General features: G+C 38.2%; 1 protein-coding gene across 3 annotated transcripts in view; it reads left to right on the top strand.

The window, feature by feature from the left end:
* LOC110974086 (putative receptor-type tyrosine-protein phosphatase mosPTP-1) overlaps window positions 1-15,649 on the top strand; it is a 101,630-nt gene that overhangs the window by 1,308 nt on the left and 84,673 nt on the right. For all 3 annotated transcript variants that reach the window (XM_087135343.1, XM_087135344.1, XM_087135341.1), the window contains exon 2: window positions 1,917-2,269. In XM_087135343.1, the coding sequence (XP_086991469.1) occupies window positions 2,209-2,269 (61 nt within the window). In that variant the 5' untranslated portion in view covers window positions 1,917-2,208. The remainder of the gene's footprint in view (window positions 1-1,916; window positions 2,270-15,649) is intronic.

Here is a 15,649-nt window from a genome sequence, read left to right as displayed (position 1 = left end):
ATGCATTTCAATGTGTACATGCACCTGTTCTTTGATTTAGTCCAAATGACAATTTTTGTTTAGTATCCTAGTTTACATATGAAACATATCCTGAATGAGGAATGCCATCGAAACTACGAATCGAAAGTTGTTAACTACTTAACCAGGCAGTTGAAGCCTAAACTAAAACAGTTTAAGTGAATGCATGTTTCCTATTTTTGTCAAGCCAAGTGCCTTCAGAGTACACATGTACATACAGATGCAGCTTGTTGGTGTGTACTGCATGTACTACTGGTATTAATTCTTTGTTTATTTTCAAATTGTTTTTTTCTTGTAAGTAAAGCCGATTATAAAGTGTACGTACACATGTACAGTACCCATGTACATATACTCTTTTGTAAATAAATTATTTGGGATATTGTGTCGATTGCCACTTTAACATGTTCATTTGCTGTAGTTGTCAGTACACCCAATGATAAACACTACAGGTACACATGTATAGGGCTGTGCCGAATAACCGAATTTTTGATAGATTGCCAAATATTCAAATATTATTTTTCGAATTGCAAAATTCGAATAGTCGAATGCAAAATTCATAAAAAGGAAGGGAACATTTTCTTTTGTTTTAAATGAGAAAAATTGCTCTCTGGAGGCTTGTTTCGTGCATATTCAAATGAAAAGTGACAGAAATCTTACAATGAGTTAAAAAGTAAATTATTCGTTAAACAATTTAAAAGGAATAGACATTTTGAACAGGGCAAGAAGTCTTGTTCATATGTTAAATCTAGCTAAATCGTGGCTGGAGATATTCCTAGAACTATTGTATTGATCATAATGTGCAAATGTGTGTGTTATTGCAACTGATTTTGCATATTTTTTATTCAACAACAATCTGCCGGTCGGTACTACTGAATATTCAGGTATTCAATCAAATTGAAGGTTGAATGTTTGAATACTGAATCATTCAAATTGACACAGCCCTACACATGTACAATGTATATGGTACATGTACATGTATTTAAAGGGTAACTCAAAGGAAAACATGTTTTCTCTGATTTTATCTGTTCAAATAAATATGGAAGCATCCAAATCGAATGCAGTGTCAGTTGACTTCAGAACTCAACTATAACAAGCTAAAAGGGCTTTTTTTTCTGTTCATGCCAAGATGTGAATTCTGAACACGCTTAATGTAGATTACGTCATTCTGAGAAAACAGAGAAAATGAGGGGAACCCTCGCCCTGTGTCCATAGTGGTTAAACCCTTGTGCATGTCAAACAGCGCATGTAGCCATTGTTAGTAGCCATTATTTGACATTCACAAGGGTTTATCCACTACGAACACAGGATGAGGGTTTCCGTCGGTTTCTCTGTTTTCTCAGAATGACGTAATTTACATTCAGCATGTTCAGAATTCGCATTGTTGTATTTGAGCTCTGAAGTCAACTGACACTGCATTCGATTTGGATGCTTCCATATTTATTTGAACAGATAAAATCAGAGAAAACATGTTTTCCTTTGAGTTACTCTTTGATGAAAATACCAGCACAACCTTCTTTAAAAGCAGTGGGGGTAAAATGTACATTTTGAGTTAAAATCTGATATCAACCAAGGGCGACATTTCTTCAAACTTTGGCCAGCCGTATGAATAGTAATGTGAGAGCAGTCTATTGAGAGAGCATGTAGTGGTATGTGTACATTTGTGCTTGTATTATAAAGCTTTGCGTGCCATATACTGTGTATGTACATGTACATGTACATGCACAGCGTACTTGTGCATAATAGCCTAGGGTAATCACTAACAGTACATTGTTATTTCTTCCTTCTCTCAAGACATTTCCTCTGGGTTTCCCCCAGATCACCTTCCCTTTGTGCAGAGCAACTTTTTTACTTCCTGATTCTTTTTGTTTTTTGCTTGCTGTTTACATGTATGACTCCAGGCACGTGATGAACACTGGGAATATCCATCATTGAGAAGTCAGCCGAAAACGTCGGCCACATCATTGCTTCCACTTCCTCTTGTGTTGGAATTAACCCACAGAGAAGCAACGTTCACTGGTAGAGCAGATTCAATTTTCCATTCTCTCAGGCTCAGAGAGCTCAGACACCAGTGTTGGGACTTACCGTACACTGTTGATGCACTCACCTTCGTACCGTACCTGCTACACGTAATGAGGCTGAGCAGTGGTTGTTAGATGAGGCGGACATTTTACTCTCTGTGTGTGCAGAGCCATGGCGAACGTTCTGAGGAGTTTATGGGGCAGGCTGATTCTGGGCTCTGGATTCTGTCTAGGTGAGTACAGTACCTCGTGCTTTGCCAAGCCCAATGTTAACAACACCTTAAGGACACGTGTGAAGATAAGTCATGTAGCAGTGTACATGTAGCTGTGTGCATGTACATGTATGTCTTAACCCCTTCTCGGTGGGAATTTCTTTCCGAAAGCTGACTCCAAGAATTCCAGCCTCGCTTGGCCACGAAGGCCACCTACCAAACCGCAAATTCTCGGTTTGTAGCCCAGCGTGCTCTGCACGCTTTGAGTTACACGGTGAAAAGGCTGATTGTTCGGTGGCATGCGGCTCTACTCAAGCTTCCACATTCCCGTTGCCTCTTTCAAAGTGGGGACTATTGTGAAGCTGGTGATTATGATGCAAAATCGGTCTTTTCATTTCTGGGCTACACACAAAGACCAATTATCATATACACAAGAGCTAGGGTCTGCTTTCTTTCACCGTGTTCGCTCGAACGTGGGCCGAGAATAATAGCTGAAAAGCGGGCTGAGGATCTCAATTTTTACGGCGGCTATAGCCACCCCCCCCGGTGCGAAGGGGTTAAATAATGGATTAGTCTGTTGCATTAGAAAGATAATTCATGTTCTTGCATGTATTTCACAGGCACATGTACATGTACATGTCCTCTTAGAGACCATTTTGTGGTCATTTTTTTACGAGCGTACAAAGAAACCTATTGCCTTCTGGGTTCCCTTCTCCCTCCCAGAGTATGCAGACTGAAAAGGGCAAAACGATGATCTCTGTTAGCATTTTTCCCCGTATATTTAATATTTTTGAAAAGCATATTCATAAGTATGTAAATGGCAGCCACCCTCCAGCTTAATGGTGTGTACAATGCACTTGTGAAAATGTCGACATAAAGTGGATGGCCTGCAAGTGCAGACTAAGTATCCATAAAGTTACGGAGTGCACGTGCAGAGGCAATATATCGTACACTACATGTATCATTTTCTGTGCCATTCATGGCTGTCATCTGAAATCAGAGGTAGGGAACTACCAGCACATGTACCAGGGTACATGTACATTTTTTTGTACATGTACATGTACATGTATCTGTATGTTTGTACATGTATACATGTCCGTGTATGGGTTTATGTGTTTCGAGGATTAAAACGTTAAAAACTGTCCGCTCCTCAAAATGAGTGAGACTGAACTCTTCAAACCTAGTGTTTTGCACGGAAGTACTAGTACATATACATTTTTTTTCCTCAAGATGATTTATGATAGTGAAATAAGTTGGGGTTTGCACATTTTGTACTTGTAAGCAAAAACAGCCCGTCCTTAAAGTTCATGTCTGTCCTCCAGACAAGTGGAGAGACAGGCTACAATTACAGATGAGATGCTGCATTTTGTCCGTTTTGTCCCGTTAATGCAATTTTTCAGTGAGGGCCTTTAAAAACTGATATGACAGTGTAATGATTCCTGTGTTTGATGGAATATGTGATAACCCAGCAACCTTTTAGCTGATGTGCATCACCTGCACCTCCAGTATGGTATCTCTCAAGCAACTTCAGAACAATTGTGAAATTCTTCTGCTATCAAGTGTCAGCACTTGATAGCACAGTAAGGAGTGACGTGAGTAAAATAGGGACAAGAAGGGATGCGGAGAAGCATCTGTCAGTCCTGGTTGGGGTTCATGGTCACTCCTACATGTACATACTGACATACCGGTACATGTACATGTATTTACATGTATGTGTACCACATGATGTCTATCTGTAGAGCATTTAACATTCATGAACGAGTTTATTCTTTTACTGTAAATTGAACAACATTAAGATTTAAGTAGCGTTAGTCCTTCATTATTCAAGTTCAGTTTCAGTGTTCAAGGTCAGTTTCAGTGTTCAAGTTCAGTTTCAGTTTAAGTTCAGTTTCAGTTTAAGTTCAGTTTCAGTGTTCAAGTTCAATTTCAGTTTCAGTTCAGTTTCAGTTTAAGTTCAGTTTCAGTGTTCAAGTTCAGTTTCAGTTTCAGTTCAGTTTCAGTGTTCAAGTTCAGTTTCAGTTTAAGTTCAGTTTCAGTGTTCAAGTTCAGTTTCAGTTTAAGTTCAGTTTCAGTTCAAGTTCAGTTTCAGTTTAAGTTCAGTTTAAGTTCAGTTTAAGTTCAGTTTCAGTATTCAAGTTCAGTTTCAGTATTCAGGTTCAGTTTCAATATTCAAGTTCAGTTTCAATATTCAAGTTCAGTTTCAATTTTTCCTTACTCAGAATGATGAAACTACATGTACATTGTACATGTACTTGCACTCAAGCACAGTACATGCAATATCATACAGTATCTGTATGTATGGGTGCAAGTATAGAGATGACAAAAGGAACTGATTGGCGTGACCATGGTGTGACCTAAATTGACCTCTGTATGGGATACATGTTGTGTCGAAGTGGACGATGCATGTCTTGAATGATCAAATGGAATTCCTGTCTGTTTAAATTCTAGTCATTTTGTACACTGCACTTACAACATAAATGTACGTAACGGTAGGCCTACATGTACATGTATGGTACATGTGCGCATTTACATGTACATGTACCATACGCACATTGTACATGTATTGCAAACATTTGTCATCATTGGTACCGGTGCATACATGTACCGGTAGGCCTACATCTACAATGTATGTTACATGTACATGTACACATTACATGTACATACATTTTATCATACAAGTTCATGTGCCATTACATGTACATGTACGTGGAAATGACGGTACCTTCAGGCTACATTTTTGTACGTGTTATGTAGTATTTTGATCCTGTTGAATTAATTTTCTGTCTATTCCATGCATTCTTACAATCAGGATGTACATGTACATGTACATTGTACTATAAGAAAAATATGATATTTGGAAGTACATGTACATGTACATTTATCGTCGAACTTTGAAAAGGTCGAGGGCAGCATACATGTACATGTACCAGTACACTGCATGTGGTTTTTCTATTTTTCAGACTCTTTAAAGCCCGTTCAATTGATATTGTAAATCGTGTACAGTACAAGTACACGTACGTTAACCCTTCGAGCTGAATCCTCTAATTTTAGCTGGCTGTTCCCATCCTAGTAGGAGGATAACACAGATATCAGGATCTTTTTAGAGGTCAGTGACCGGTACACTTTACAGTTAATGTATGTATATGGTATATGGACATGTACAGTAGGCCTACATGTACACCTACGTGTATCTGTACAGTAGATAACAGAGAAGGCAAATTTATTTGCAGAGCCAGGTTTTGGCATTTTATTTTGTGAACCTGTAATCAGGATTGAAGACCTGGCTTGCCTTGTACAAAGCTGGATGTTCTAGTTTTAAATTAAAATACAATGCCATGCCAATGCCATGTACCGGAATATGTATGTATCCACGTACATGTTATGTACGGTATGTACGTGTACTAAGCATGTATTGTATACATGTACATGTATGTACATGTACACATGTATGTGGTGTATTTGTACACAAAAGCAATTTTGTTTACGTACTGTAAATACAGGTGATCTACCCTAGCCTACATGTACATGTGAGCTATCATTCTTCATTCTTTATGCTATTGATCAGATAATCTTGTCCCAAGGTGATATGGATGAGGGTGATTGTAATGTATAGTCGCTCAGTGGACTGACTAAAGTACTGTAGATCAAACAACATCAGTGATTCCTGCTTATCATTCACACATGTACCCATACATGTACTCAGTTCCAAGGAAATCATACAAGCCTGTTGTTCGAAACAGTAACAATCCTTGTGCATGTCTGCCTTGCAAGGTTCAAGGTTGGGTTAAAGAAAGACATTTTGGCCCTGAAGAACTCCACTCTGCAACTGTATGTACATGTACTTGTATGTACCTACATGTACATGTACCTGTAGATTCCCTCATGCACTAAGTTGGTACTGATGTACATGTATGTACATGTTTTTAAGTGTACATGATTTAAACTGAGGGACAGCTACAGTACTTACATGTTATGAATGCTTTTAAAGGTCTACAGTTCATGGACACATGGGGGTATCACATTAATTAAACAGTGCACCAATATCCGGACTTCATGTGGACTTCAGTGATTTCAAGGAATATTCTCAAGTTCATGTTGAGTGCTTCATGCATGCCTACGGCATACAGTAATGATGTGATAAAACTAAGTGGGAAAGGATCAGTATGGCATGGAAATGTACATGTACCGGTAGATCTTGTCATAAGACATGCATGATCTTGGCATAAGATTTTGCATTGACAGGTGCAGTACTTGATTAACCAATTACGGAGTCTGCAGTGTGTTTGTTACACCATGGTTACACATGAGTCGTTGCCGTCGCAACACTGTGATGTGATGGATCCTGTTCTGAGAAAGATCATGAACACATGGACATACATGTACAATGTAATTGGTACTGTATATAGTGAAAATGAAGTTGAAATGCACACGATAAACATTTCATGCATGCAAGTACAACATTTAGTATGTACTGGTACATGCATGTACCATGCTTGAGCAGTCTGGTGATGAAATTAAATCCGTGAACAACTTGGAATCATTGCTGGGGGAAGGAGGGCATGTACATGTACATGTACAACATGCTTACACAGGTACAGTATTGCATTACACATGTACATGTCTGGGTCTCTCTTTCATTCCCATGTGAATGTCATCACATGTCATCACATGTACATTCCCTGAGAGGTCACTCCCTGTTTAAGTCCCAACTGACTTGTACACTTGTTCATGCATGCCCACGTGCCATGCAACAAGCAATTGGTTGTGATTTGTACACATCACCTTGCCCTTGGGAGTTTGGGTGTACAGTTGTTAAAGTCAGATACACCATTGTGGATGTACATTTATTTATTTAGGATGTTTATTTCATCTGTTTATTTGTTTAGTTTTGTTTGTTTGTGCACTTGAGGGGGTGGGTGTCTGTGTTTTTCTAAATACCAGTGTGGTATCAGTTAAATTTAGAATCCTCTGTGTTTTGAAGAGACTCCTGGTGGCTGGATAGAGTTATGGAAGGTGTCACAAAGCTGTCAAAGTAGTGTACATGTACATGGGTCTGTCCTCACTAAAGACACATTTGCACGTAACCAAAATCAACTCTTTCTTAACAGTGTTGAGAGTCAAGAAATAAATGAAAACTGATTCGCTAATATTTGTGTAATTGTAGAGATACTTGTACATGTAGTTTACACATTTTAATAAGATTTGGTTGGTTGTTAAAATTATTAGGATTAGGATTTTGATGAAAATGTCCAGCTTATTTTAGGGGTTCCAGTGGGATATGCCCATAACTGTGTCAACTCCTTAATCTGTTCAAATATGGGCACTACAATTACCGGGTACAACATGTGAGAAATGTGCCAAAATCAAGGGCTTTTTATTTCTTTAAGTTAAGTTAACAGGACTTTAAGGAGAGCTATTTAACGTACATGTACGTCACATACTCTGTCCACAAAGTGACAAACATGAAACAGGCTGATTTTGCCATTTCTTGAGCAGATAACCTCAACAAAAATATATCTTCCTAAGAATAATTTTTACAATTATAGTTTACATCATATTTGTATTTTTTTCTACCAGACAATAAAACTAAGATTTTAGGAATTGCAAATGTCTGTCCACTATTTTGTAACATTTGTCACAACTGTTTTTCCCTCTAAATGTACATGTACATGTAAATTACCAGTATCTTTAGAGTTATCTTATTAGTACATTTATTGCAAACCATGTCAAATAAAAAATGAACAATTCATTAGAAAAAGTGGGTTCATTTTGCTGAAATGCAAGTAAGAAGACTACATGTACTTTATGTCCCCAGGTTACTGACATAGAACGTTCTATCTGTCCATGTAACAAACATTACTCATTGAGAAAAACTTACATAGTGTTCATTTTTCAGTAGTCTTTTTAACAAATATTGGTTTGTAATCAATCTGTTTTCATGCTCTAATTCAAACACCAGAAAAAATGTCAATGTGACAAACGTGAAGTCTGTCCAGTGACAAACGTCTCATTTTTTTCTTGACATAAATTTTAATGTTATTTACACTGAAATTGGTTTCCTGAGATAATGAAAGTTTCTAAAAGTAAACTAAAAAAGTATTTTATACATTGCAGGTAATTTTCAATGGTGTTTTGAATAAATTTTTCATATTTAACCCTAACCCTACATGTACATAATACTACAAATTACTACTTGTAGTAAAATGTAGTAATCAGTGCTACCGCTTGTAAGAGGACATGACCGTATTGTTCTCTGAAGCCATAAAATGCAATAGAAAAGACAATGTACCATACAGTGCTGTGGCACTATGAATGCATGGCTTTATTGTTCTCTGTACGAATAACAATGGAAGTAAACTAGCCAGAAGTAGTAATTTGTAGCACTACGCCCTTCAGGCTCAGACTATTACTTAGTATTTTGTAGTGCTGAGTACTGTAAGCCAAACAATATGCTTGGTGGTTAGGGTTAAGAATCAAAGTTTCTATGGGTCCATGTGACAAATGTTATATCTTCAAGAATAAATTTAGAATTTCTTTACCTTTCTGTGGCAACAATCAGAAACAGTGAAGACATACCGCCATTACTGGTATGTAAGCAAAAATAATGGCAAAATTTTATACTTAGAAATTTTTACTGAATGTCACACGAATGTGTCATTTACGTGTAGTGCGGACAGACCCATATTGGTTTCACTTTCAGTATACAAGTCAAACATCCCCAAGGCTGTGATGATTTCCTTGTGTGCTAAATAATCCTCCTGATGCAATTTCCTTCCTGTAAAACAGAGATACCAGTACCCTTGACAGTTCTTGTTTATGCATCAAGCATTTGAAAAAGAATGTTTTTGGAAAATTGTTTTCTTTTCCTGGTCAGTCTGTCTACCAACCTGAAGCTTAGAAAAGAATTCCACCGATAGACACATCACTGGTTGAAAAATGGAGGGACTTGTTGATGGCGGCAGTGATGAGTTGAAATCAATGTGGATTTATTTTGTTGAGGTCCAGCATACCAGTGTCTGTGTGTTTATCTTAAAGACTCCTGTTTGTATGTTGACCGAAGGATGTGACTCAGTGTTCCTGCCTGAGCCAAGTGTACATACTGTACATGTACATGTAAGGCACAAAGGATGCGTTATCAAGCACCTTACATTGTACCAGTACATGACTGTGCTACCAGGCATTTTGTGAATCATGTTGGTATGGTACATGTATCATCCTAATCACTTCACGTTTCAAGGTCTTCTCAGGGAAGATCTCATACATGTAAAGCTGTTCATGTATTTGTTCATATTTACTGTACACACATTGTACATGTTCATGTACTGGTACAGTACCTGTGCACAAATTTGTATTTTCATGTGTGTACGTGTAAGGACACAATACTGGCTAACAAAAATGGGACACATAGGTAAAAATTCAATCTAGTGAAAGGTGTTTAATTTACTTTTAAATTATGACAATGGACCACCCTCTATCAGAAAATAGCAATGGGAAGATAATCGGCCCAAGAAATTTTCTTCCATGCAGTGCTTTCTGTAGAGGGGGGCCTCATAAGTTAACGTTGGTTACGGTGTCCACTTTGCAGTCAACCATGCAATAATAAAAGTCAAAGAAAAACAATGTGGAGTTGTATTGTTGTGGTTAAGCTTTTCCTCCTTTCTGAAAGTCATTTTTAAAAAAATGTTAATTGTTACTAATTTTACGATATCTTAATAAGGTGGACACCGTAACTAACGTTAACAAGTGTACTTTTTCACACACAACAATTTTAAATGATTCGCAGTTTGATGACTTGAGGAAAACAGCTGGTTGCGAAGCTTGCAAGTACTTCAAAGAGGACATTATCATTGACAACCAAAGAACAGATACCCTCAATTTCAAAGATCTTTGTCCTGTAGTTTAACGTTAGTTACAAAAATGACACGGACACCAAAAATTTCGAATCAAAGCGAACATTTCATGTGACAAGTTTATTATGACTTGCTTTACTGGAGCCCTCAAGGTAGTTGCCTCACCTTCAGAAAATTGCCTATGTTACTATGTGCAGGTGTTAATACATGCACATGCTTTTTCATTTCTTGGGAGCATCTCTGTGATCTACATATCTGATAAGCCACTTCAGCCTATTTTTAGATGCCCTATATGCATGCAAGAAGGTTGCACATGAGCTTCACAGAAGTTGAAATCTTTGACATTGTGAACTTAAGTACATGTACATGTATGTATATTTAAATGTGACCTTACACGTACAGGAGTTGAATATATCAAGTAACACTTTACATGTACTTAGCATGTGCATGGGGGTACTGTACATGTACAGGTGTACGGTACATACATTTTCTTATACGGTGATGGTACCTGTAATTAAGCATAAATTTTGTGTACTGTACCAGTACATGTGTACATGTACTCAGTACCGATGCATGTGTAACATTACATACTACATGTATGTGCGTAGGGCTCTGTACACTTGTACCTGTACACTGATACCTGTACACTGGTACATGTATACCTATACCTGTACACTGGTACCTGTACACTGGTACCTGTACACTGGTACCTGTACACTGGTACCTGTGCACTGGTACCTGTACACTGGTACCTGTACACTGGTACCTGTACTCTGGTACCTGTAACTGGTACCTGTACACTGGTACCTGTACACTGGTACCTGTACACTGGTACCTGTACACTGGTACCTGTGCACTGGTACCTGTACACTGGTACCTGTACACTGGTACCTGTACTCTGGTACCTGTACACTGGTACCTGTGCACTGGTACCTGTACACTGGTACCTGTACTCTGGTACCTGTACACTGGTACCTGTGCACTGGTACATGTACAGTACCTGTACACTGGTACCTGTACACTGGTACCGGTACAGTATCGGTACATTGTATATGTACCATACATCTGTGATCATAAAATTTTTTGTCAAACATTCTATGGGAAAAAAAAACCTGTCCACATTCATATGTATATGTGCAAGTACCAGTAATGAAAAGCTGTCCATGTCTTCATCAGTATTTGGGTCAAAACCACCCATGCCATACATGTACAAGTATGAAGCAATTAGTAATGATGTGCGCGCATGTGGAGGCACAAATGTACTAGAGGTCTTCCGGGGTGAAACACTTTTGCCACAATGATGTCATGGCAAATCAGGAGATGAGTAGTTGCATGCAAGGCAGTTTGGTTTCATATCTTCCAATCCAGCCCGGGGTTACGGCATCAAAATGTCTCATCCCAGCAGGAGTGAGAAGGTTGTTTTGACAAAATCTACAGCTGCTGGTCTCCCGAAAGTGTCAGCATGTGGGTGTAGGGTAAGGGTGGGACGTTTACACATTGAAACGAAAAGTTCCAAATCCGTTTACAGATTTTCCCCAACATTTAAACGGAACCGCCTCGTTTATAGAGAGAGGTTTGAGGTTTAGATTAAGGCAATCTGGCATCCAGTTTTATTGTAAATGACGCCTGTTAAATGTAATCTGATTTAGAACACTTTCCTGCTCGGTCACATCAAAGGAATATTATGAATTCATCACCGGAACTATATGTCAACTATTCACATTGTATACAATTTGTTGTGTTTAAAGTTTTCAATGACACCATGGTAAGGGTGGTAAGTTTAAACGGTGTGGGAGAGTTTCCTAAACGTTTTCAAATTAAACACAAATTCAATTCTTTAGTGTAGGGTACACACCGGTCCATGTGCACACTCAGTTCAGAACAAAAGCAAGTACATGTACATGTACATTTGAGATGGCAATAATCTGTCAGTGCCATGCACAGTGTACAGTACATGTACAAGGTGTATATGTACAGTACCGGTATGTGGACTGAGCATTTTAGGGATTTAATGTGTACATACATGTGCATATATGTAGACAAAACATGTACATGTACATTTTATAGTGCTTCAACTGCATTGTACATGTACTGGTACATGTAGACAGACATTACGTGTATATTGTCAGACTAAAATTTTAGAAGCTGATTTGCTGTTGCCTTGTGACAAAAGTTCTGTTGAAAGGTAGGATCTGTGACAAAATTAAATATCATTTGCTGCTATGGTAACTTCTTTTGTTGCTGTTGTAGCAAATCATTGAAGCAGGTGATCATTACTCATAAATGTTTATTAAATACCAGTTTTAATTGCATGCAGATTTTGGTGAAAAACAAATTGAAATTCAGCTGTTACAAGTCAATATGATGATGTCTTTTCTTTTCACCTTGAAAGAACACAGGTGCATGTACATGTACATAGTGACTGTGAACAAGTTTGAATTGAGTATTCAAGAAATGTAGTGGTACCGCACATGTACAGGTCTACTGTCTGGGCCTTTACATTCCCCATACATGTATTCCTATTGAACTTCAGTCATGATGAGTACAGTTGTATACAGTATTATTACTGATTTATATGTACCTGGTCTATATGTTGTATTTGTGGCCATCAGTGGATTTCTTACTTTATACTGATCAGTGGATATGGATTGAGTCAGGAGTTGAGTGCAGAAGTAGCAGAGATGTTGACAGATCTGTTGGTTTGCAAGCAGGTTATTAAATACATTCCTGACCTCTCCATGCATTTAGTGGTGATGGATGGTGCCTGTACCCAGGTATATACATGTGTACATGCAATTATACATGTAGCTCCTGTACATGTACATGTACATGTATGTTTGGTTTATCCCACAGCTCACAGCCAGATGACAGGGTGTGAACTGTACGTTTCATTAAGCGTAACACCTGTCTGTGTGTTGTTTTTGGTCCCTCATGAATGCTTTTTTTGTTAGAAAAAAGTTCTCTCAGCATTCTGGAGTGACAAGGCTTGTAACTTGTAAGCCTTGTGCTGTGGCCGTTTTTCCTTGAGATGTTCTTTTTATGGGCATGAATGAAGTTAATGTTGATATTAGGGTATAAATGAATCATACACATGTACACGTACATGCACTAAAGTTTGTAATAGGCTGTACATACATGTACATGTACATGTACCATACTGTACATTTTTCTTGTGGTACACCTGGCCCAGCATGACCTCGGTATCAGTGGCTAAGAAGTTCCAAGTGTCCTTTGTCAAAATGGTTGTGATTAATTTAAGTCAGTACTTAACTGTGTACATGTACACGTAGATGATTCATTGTACGCACATGAATACAAAGTAATTGTATAAGTACCATGCACTCCTATACACGCAGGGTACGTGAACAAGCTTACTACATGTATACTGCATGCACAAAACTACAGTGATACATGTACATGTAGCACTCTCCCACTAACGGTTACACATGTGTACATGTACATTTGTACATGTACATTTATATTCCACACATTATTTTGTATCCAACTCATTGTGTGCCGTTCTACGCATCAGCATGCATGCAGGCACATGTGAAACTTGTACTGGTCAGTACATGTACCTTCACCAGTACGTACAGTGTACATGTACAATGTACCCGTGTGCATGTCATGTGTACACATGAGAACGTCCAAAATTTTTCTCTTGAGGCAGCGGAATGTCTGTTGCGTACATGTACATGTACATGTAGGCCTCTCCTAACCACTCACCAAAAAATGACCCGAAAAGGTGAGTTAGCATGATGGGCACCAAGACGATTGTAAGGGTGCTCATGAATAGAGTAATCAAAACTGCATGTCATACCGTTACATGTACATGTACTCATAAATTTCATGATCATATGATGCAGAATTGATCATTGTGCATGCATACATGTACACTTGGGGGTCCCTTCAGGACATTGCCATAAATGTACATGTACAGTAGTAATACATTTCTTTCATAACATGGCAGAATATTGCAGCGCCCTTTCTGTAATGGCAATGACATTTTAGAGACATTTGATCATTTTTTTTTCACAGGTTCCTTTTTCACAGTGTACAGACTGTCTTCATGTTGCAAAGGCATATTGTATGTGTAATATAAACCTGGGTGTACAGTTTGTAGTGTTTGGGTTTCAGTTTTTTGGGGAGGGGGACATATTGTTCAAGATGTGCAGGGGCCAATTTCATAGCGCTGCTGAAGCGAAAAATTTGTTTAAGCGTGGAAAAATCTTGCTTGACAAATCAGGTTATCAGCCAGAAATTCTTGTGATGGATATTGTTTTGGAATGGTATTTACCTGTCTTTTGGTTCGTATGACAGTCACATTGTGTGTGAGCTGGTTGTTTATTAAGCATGGATTTTTCGTGCTTAAGCAAATTCTGTGCTTAAGGAACTCTACGAAATTGGCCCTAGATCTTGTACTGGATTTTTTTACATGCATTTAGTGTCTACTCTACCGGTACATGTGTACATGTATACAGGTACATGTACATATGTACATGTGTACATGTATACAGGTACATGTACATATGTACATGTGTACATGTGTACAGGTACATGTACATATGTACATGTGTACATGTGTACAGGTACATGTACATATGTACATGTGTACATGTGTACAGGTACATGTACATATGTACATGTGTACATGTATACAGGTACATGTACATATGTACATGTGTACATGTGTACAGGTACATGTACATATGTACATGTGTACATGTGTACAGGTACATGTACATATGTACATATGTACATGTATCATGCAATGTGACATGTTCAAAATGTTCAATCATCATTATCAGGTGTCATTATTTTTTTCTTCTGATCCCACTTTGATTGAGGCTGACCTGGTTTACGGTACATGTACTCATATCTCCACTGACATACATGTACAGTACATGTACACAAAGTACTACCTGTAGCAATAACTTTACAGGTTAAACCCATTAGTCCATGCTTTGTACATCACACAGACAAACAATTGCCTCCAGTTTTAAATACTCCCTAGTGTGCTATTGCCATAATAGTTTCATACATGTACCTGATGGGATGAGCTTGCTTTTGGGCCCTCTGCAGATATACCGGGTATGTACATGTAAATGCATACCATGTGTGCACTAGTCAGGGTAAAATAGATGAATTTAATAGTGTAGAGTCCGTGCACGCACATGTGCATTAGACGGGAAAAATTTGGACTGGTAACCATACATGTACATACTGCTGTACACATTATATGTAATACAGAAAAAGCCCTGAACTTTCTTTAAGTACATGTACATGAACATGCATGTGTACTGGTATGATACACATGTATGATTAATTAATTTTGTTTGTACATGAATGTACATTGTACATGTACACGAATGGTGTACATTTTCACAACACTATATGTGCATGTACCGGCCGTACATGTTGTACTATACATATTTAACGATGGGCAGGGAGGCCTACATGTACATGTACAGTCTGTGTTGTTGACTGAATTTGTGCACAGTTCTTCTCCTGTACTACGTTGTACTTGGAGATTACGGTACAAGTAATCTTT

The sequence above is a fragment of the Acanthaster planci genome, linkage group LG04 (genome assembly GCF_054643075.1).
Source record: "Acanthaster planci isolate LZ-2023a linkage group LG04, COTS_SCS, whole genome shotgun sequence".
Classification (NCBI taxonomy): Eukaryota; Metazoa; Echinodermata; class Asteroidea; order Valvatida; family Acanthasteridae; genus Acanthaster; species Acanthaster planci.
Note: the sequence above shows the minus strand (reverse complement) of the source record. Positions and strands in the feature narration are given on the sequence as shown.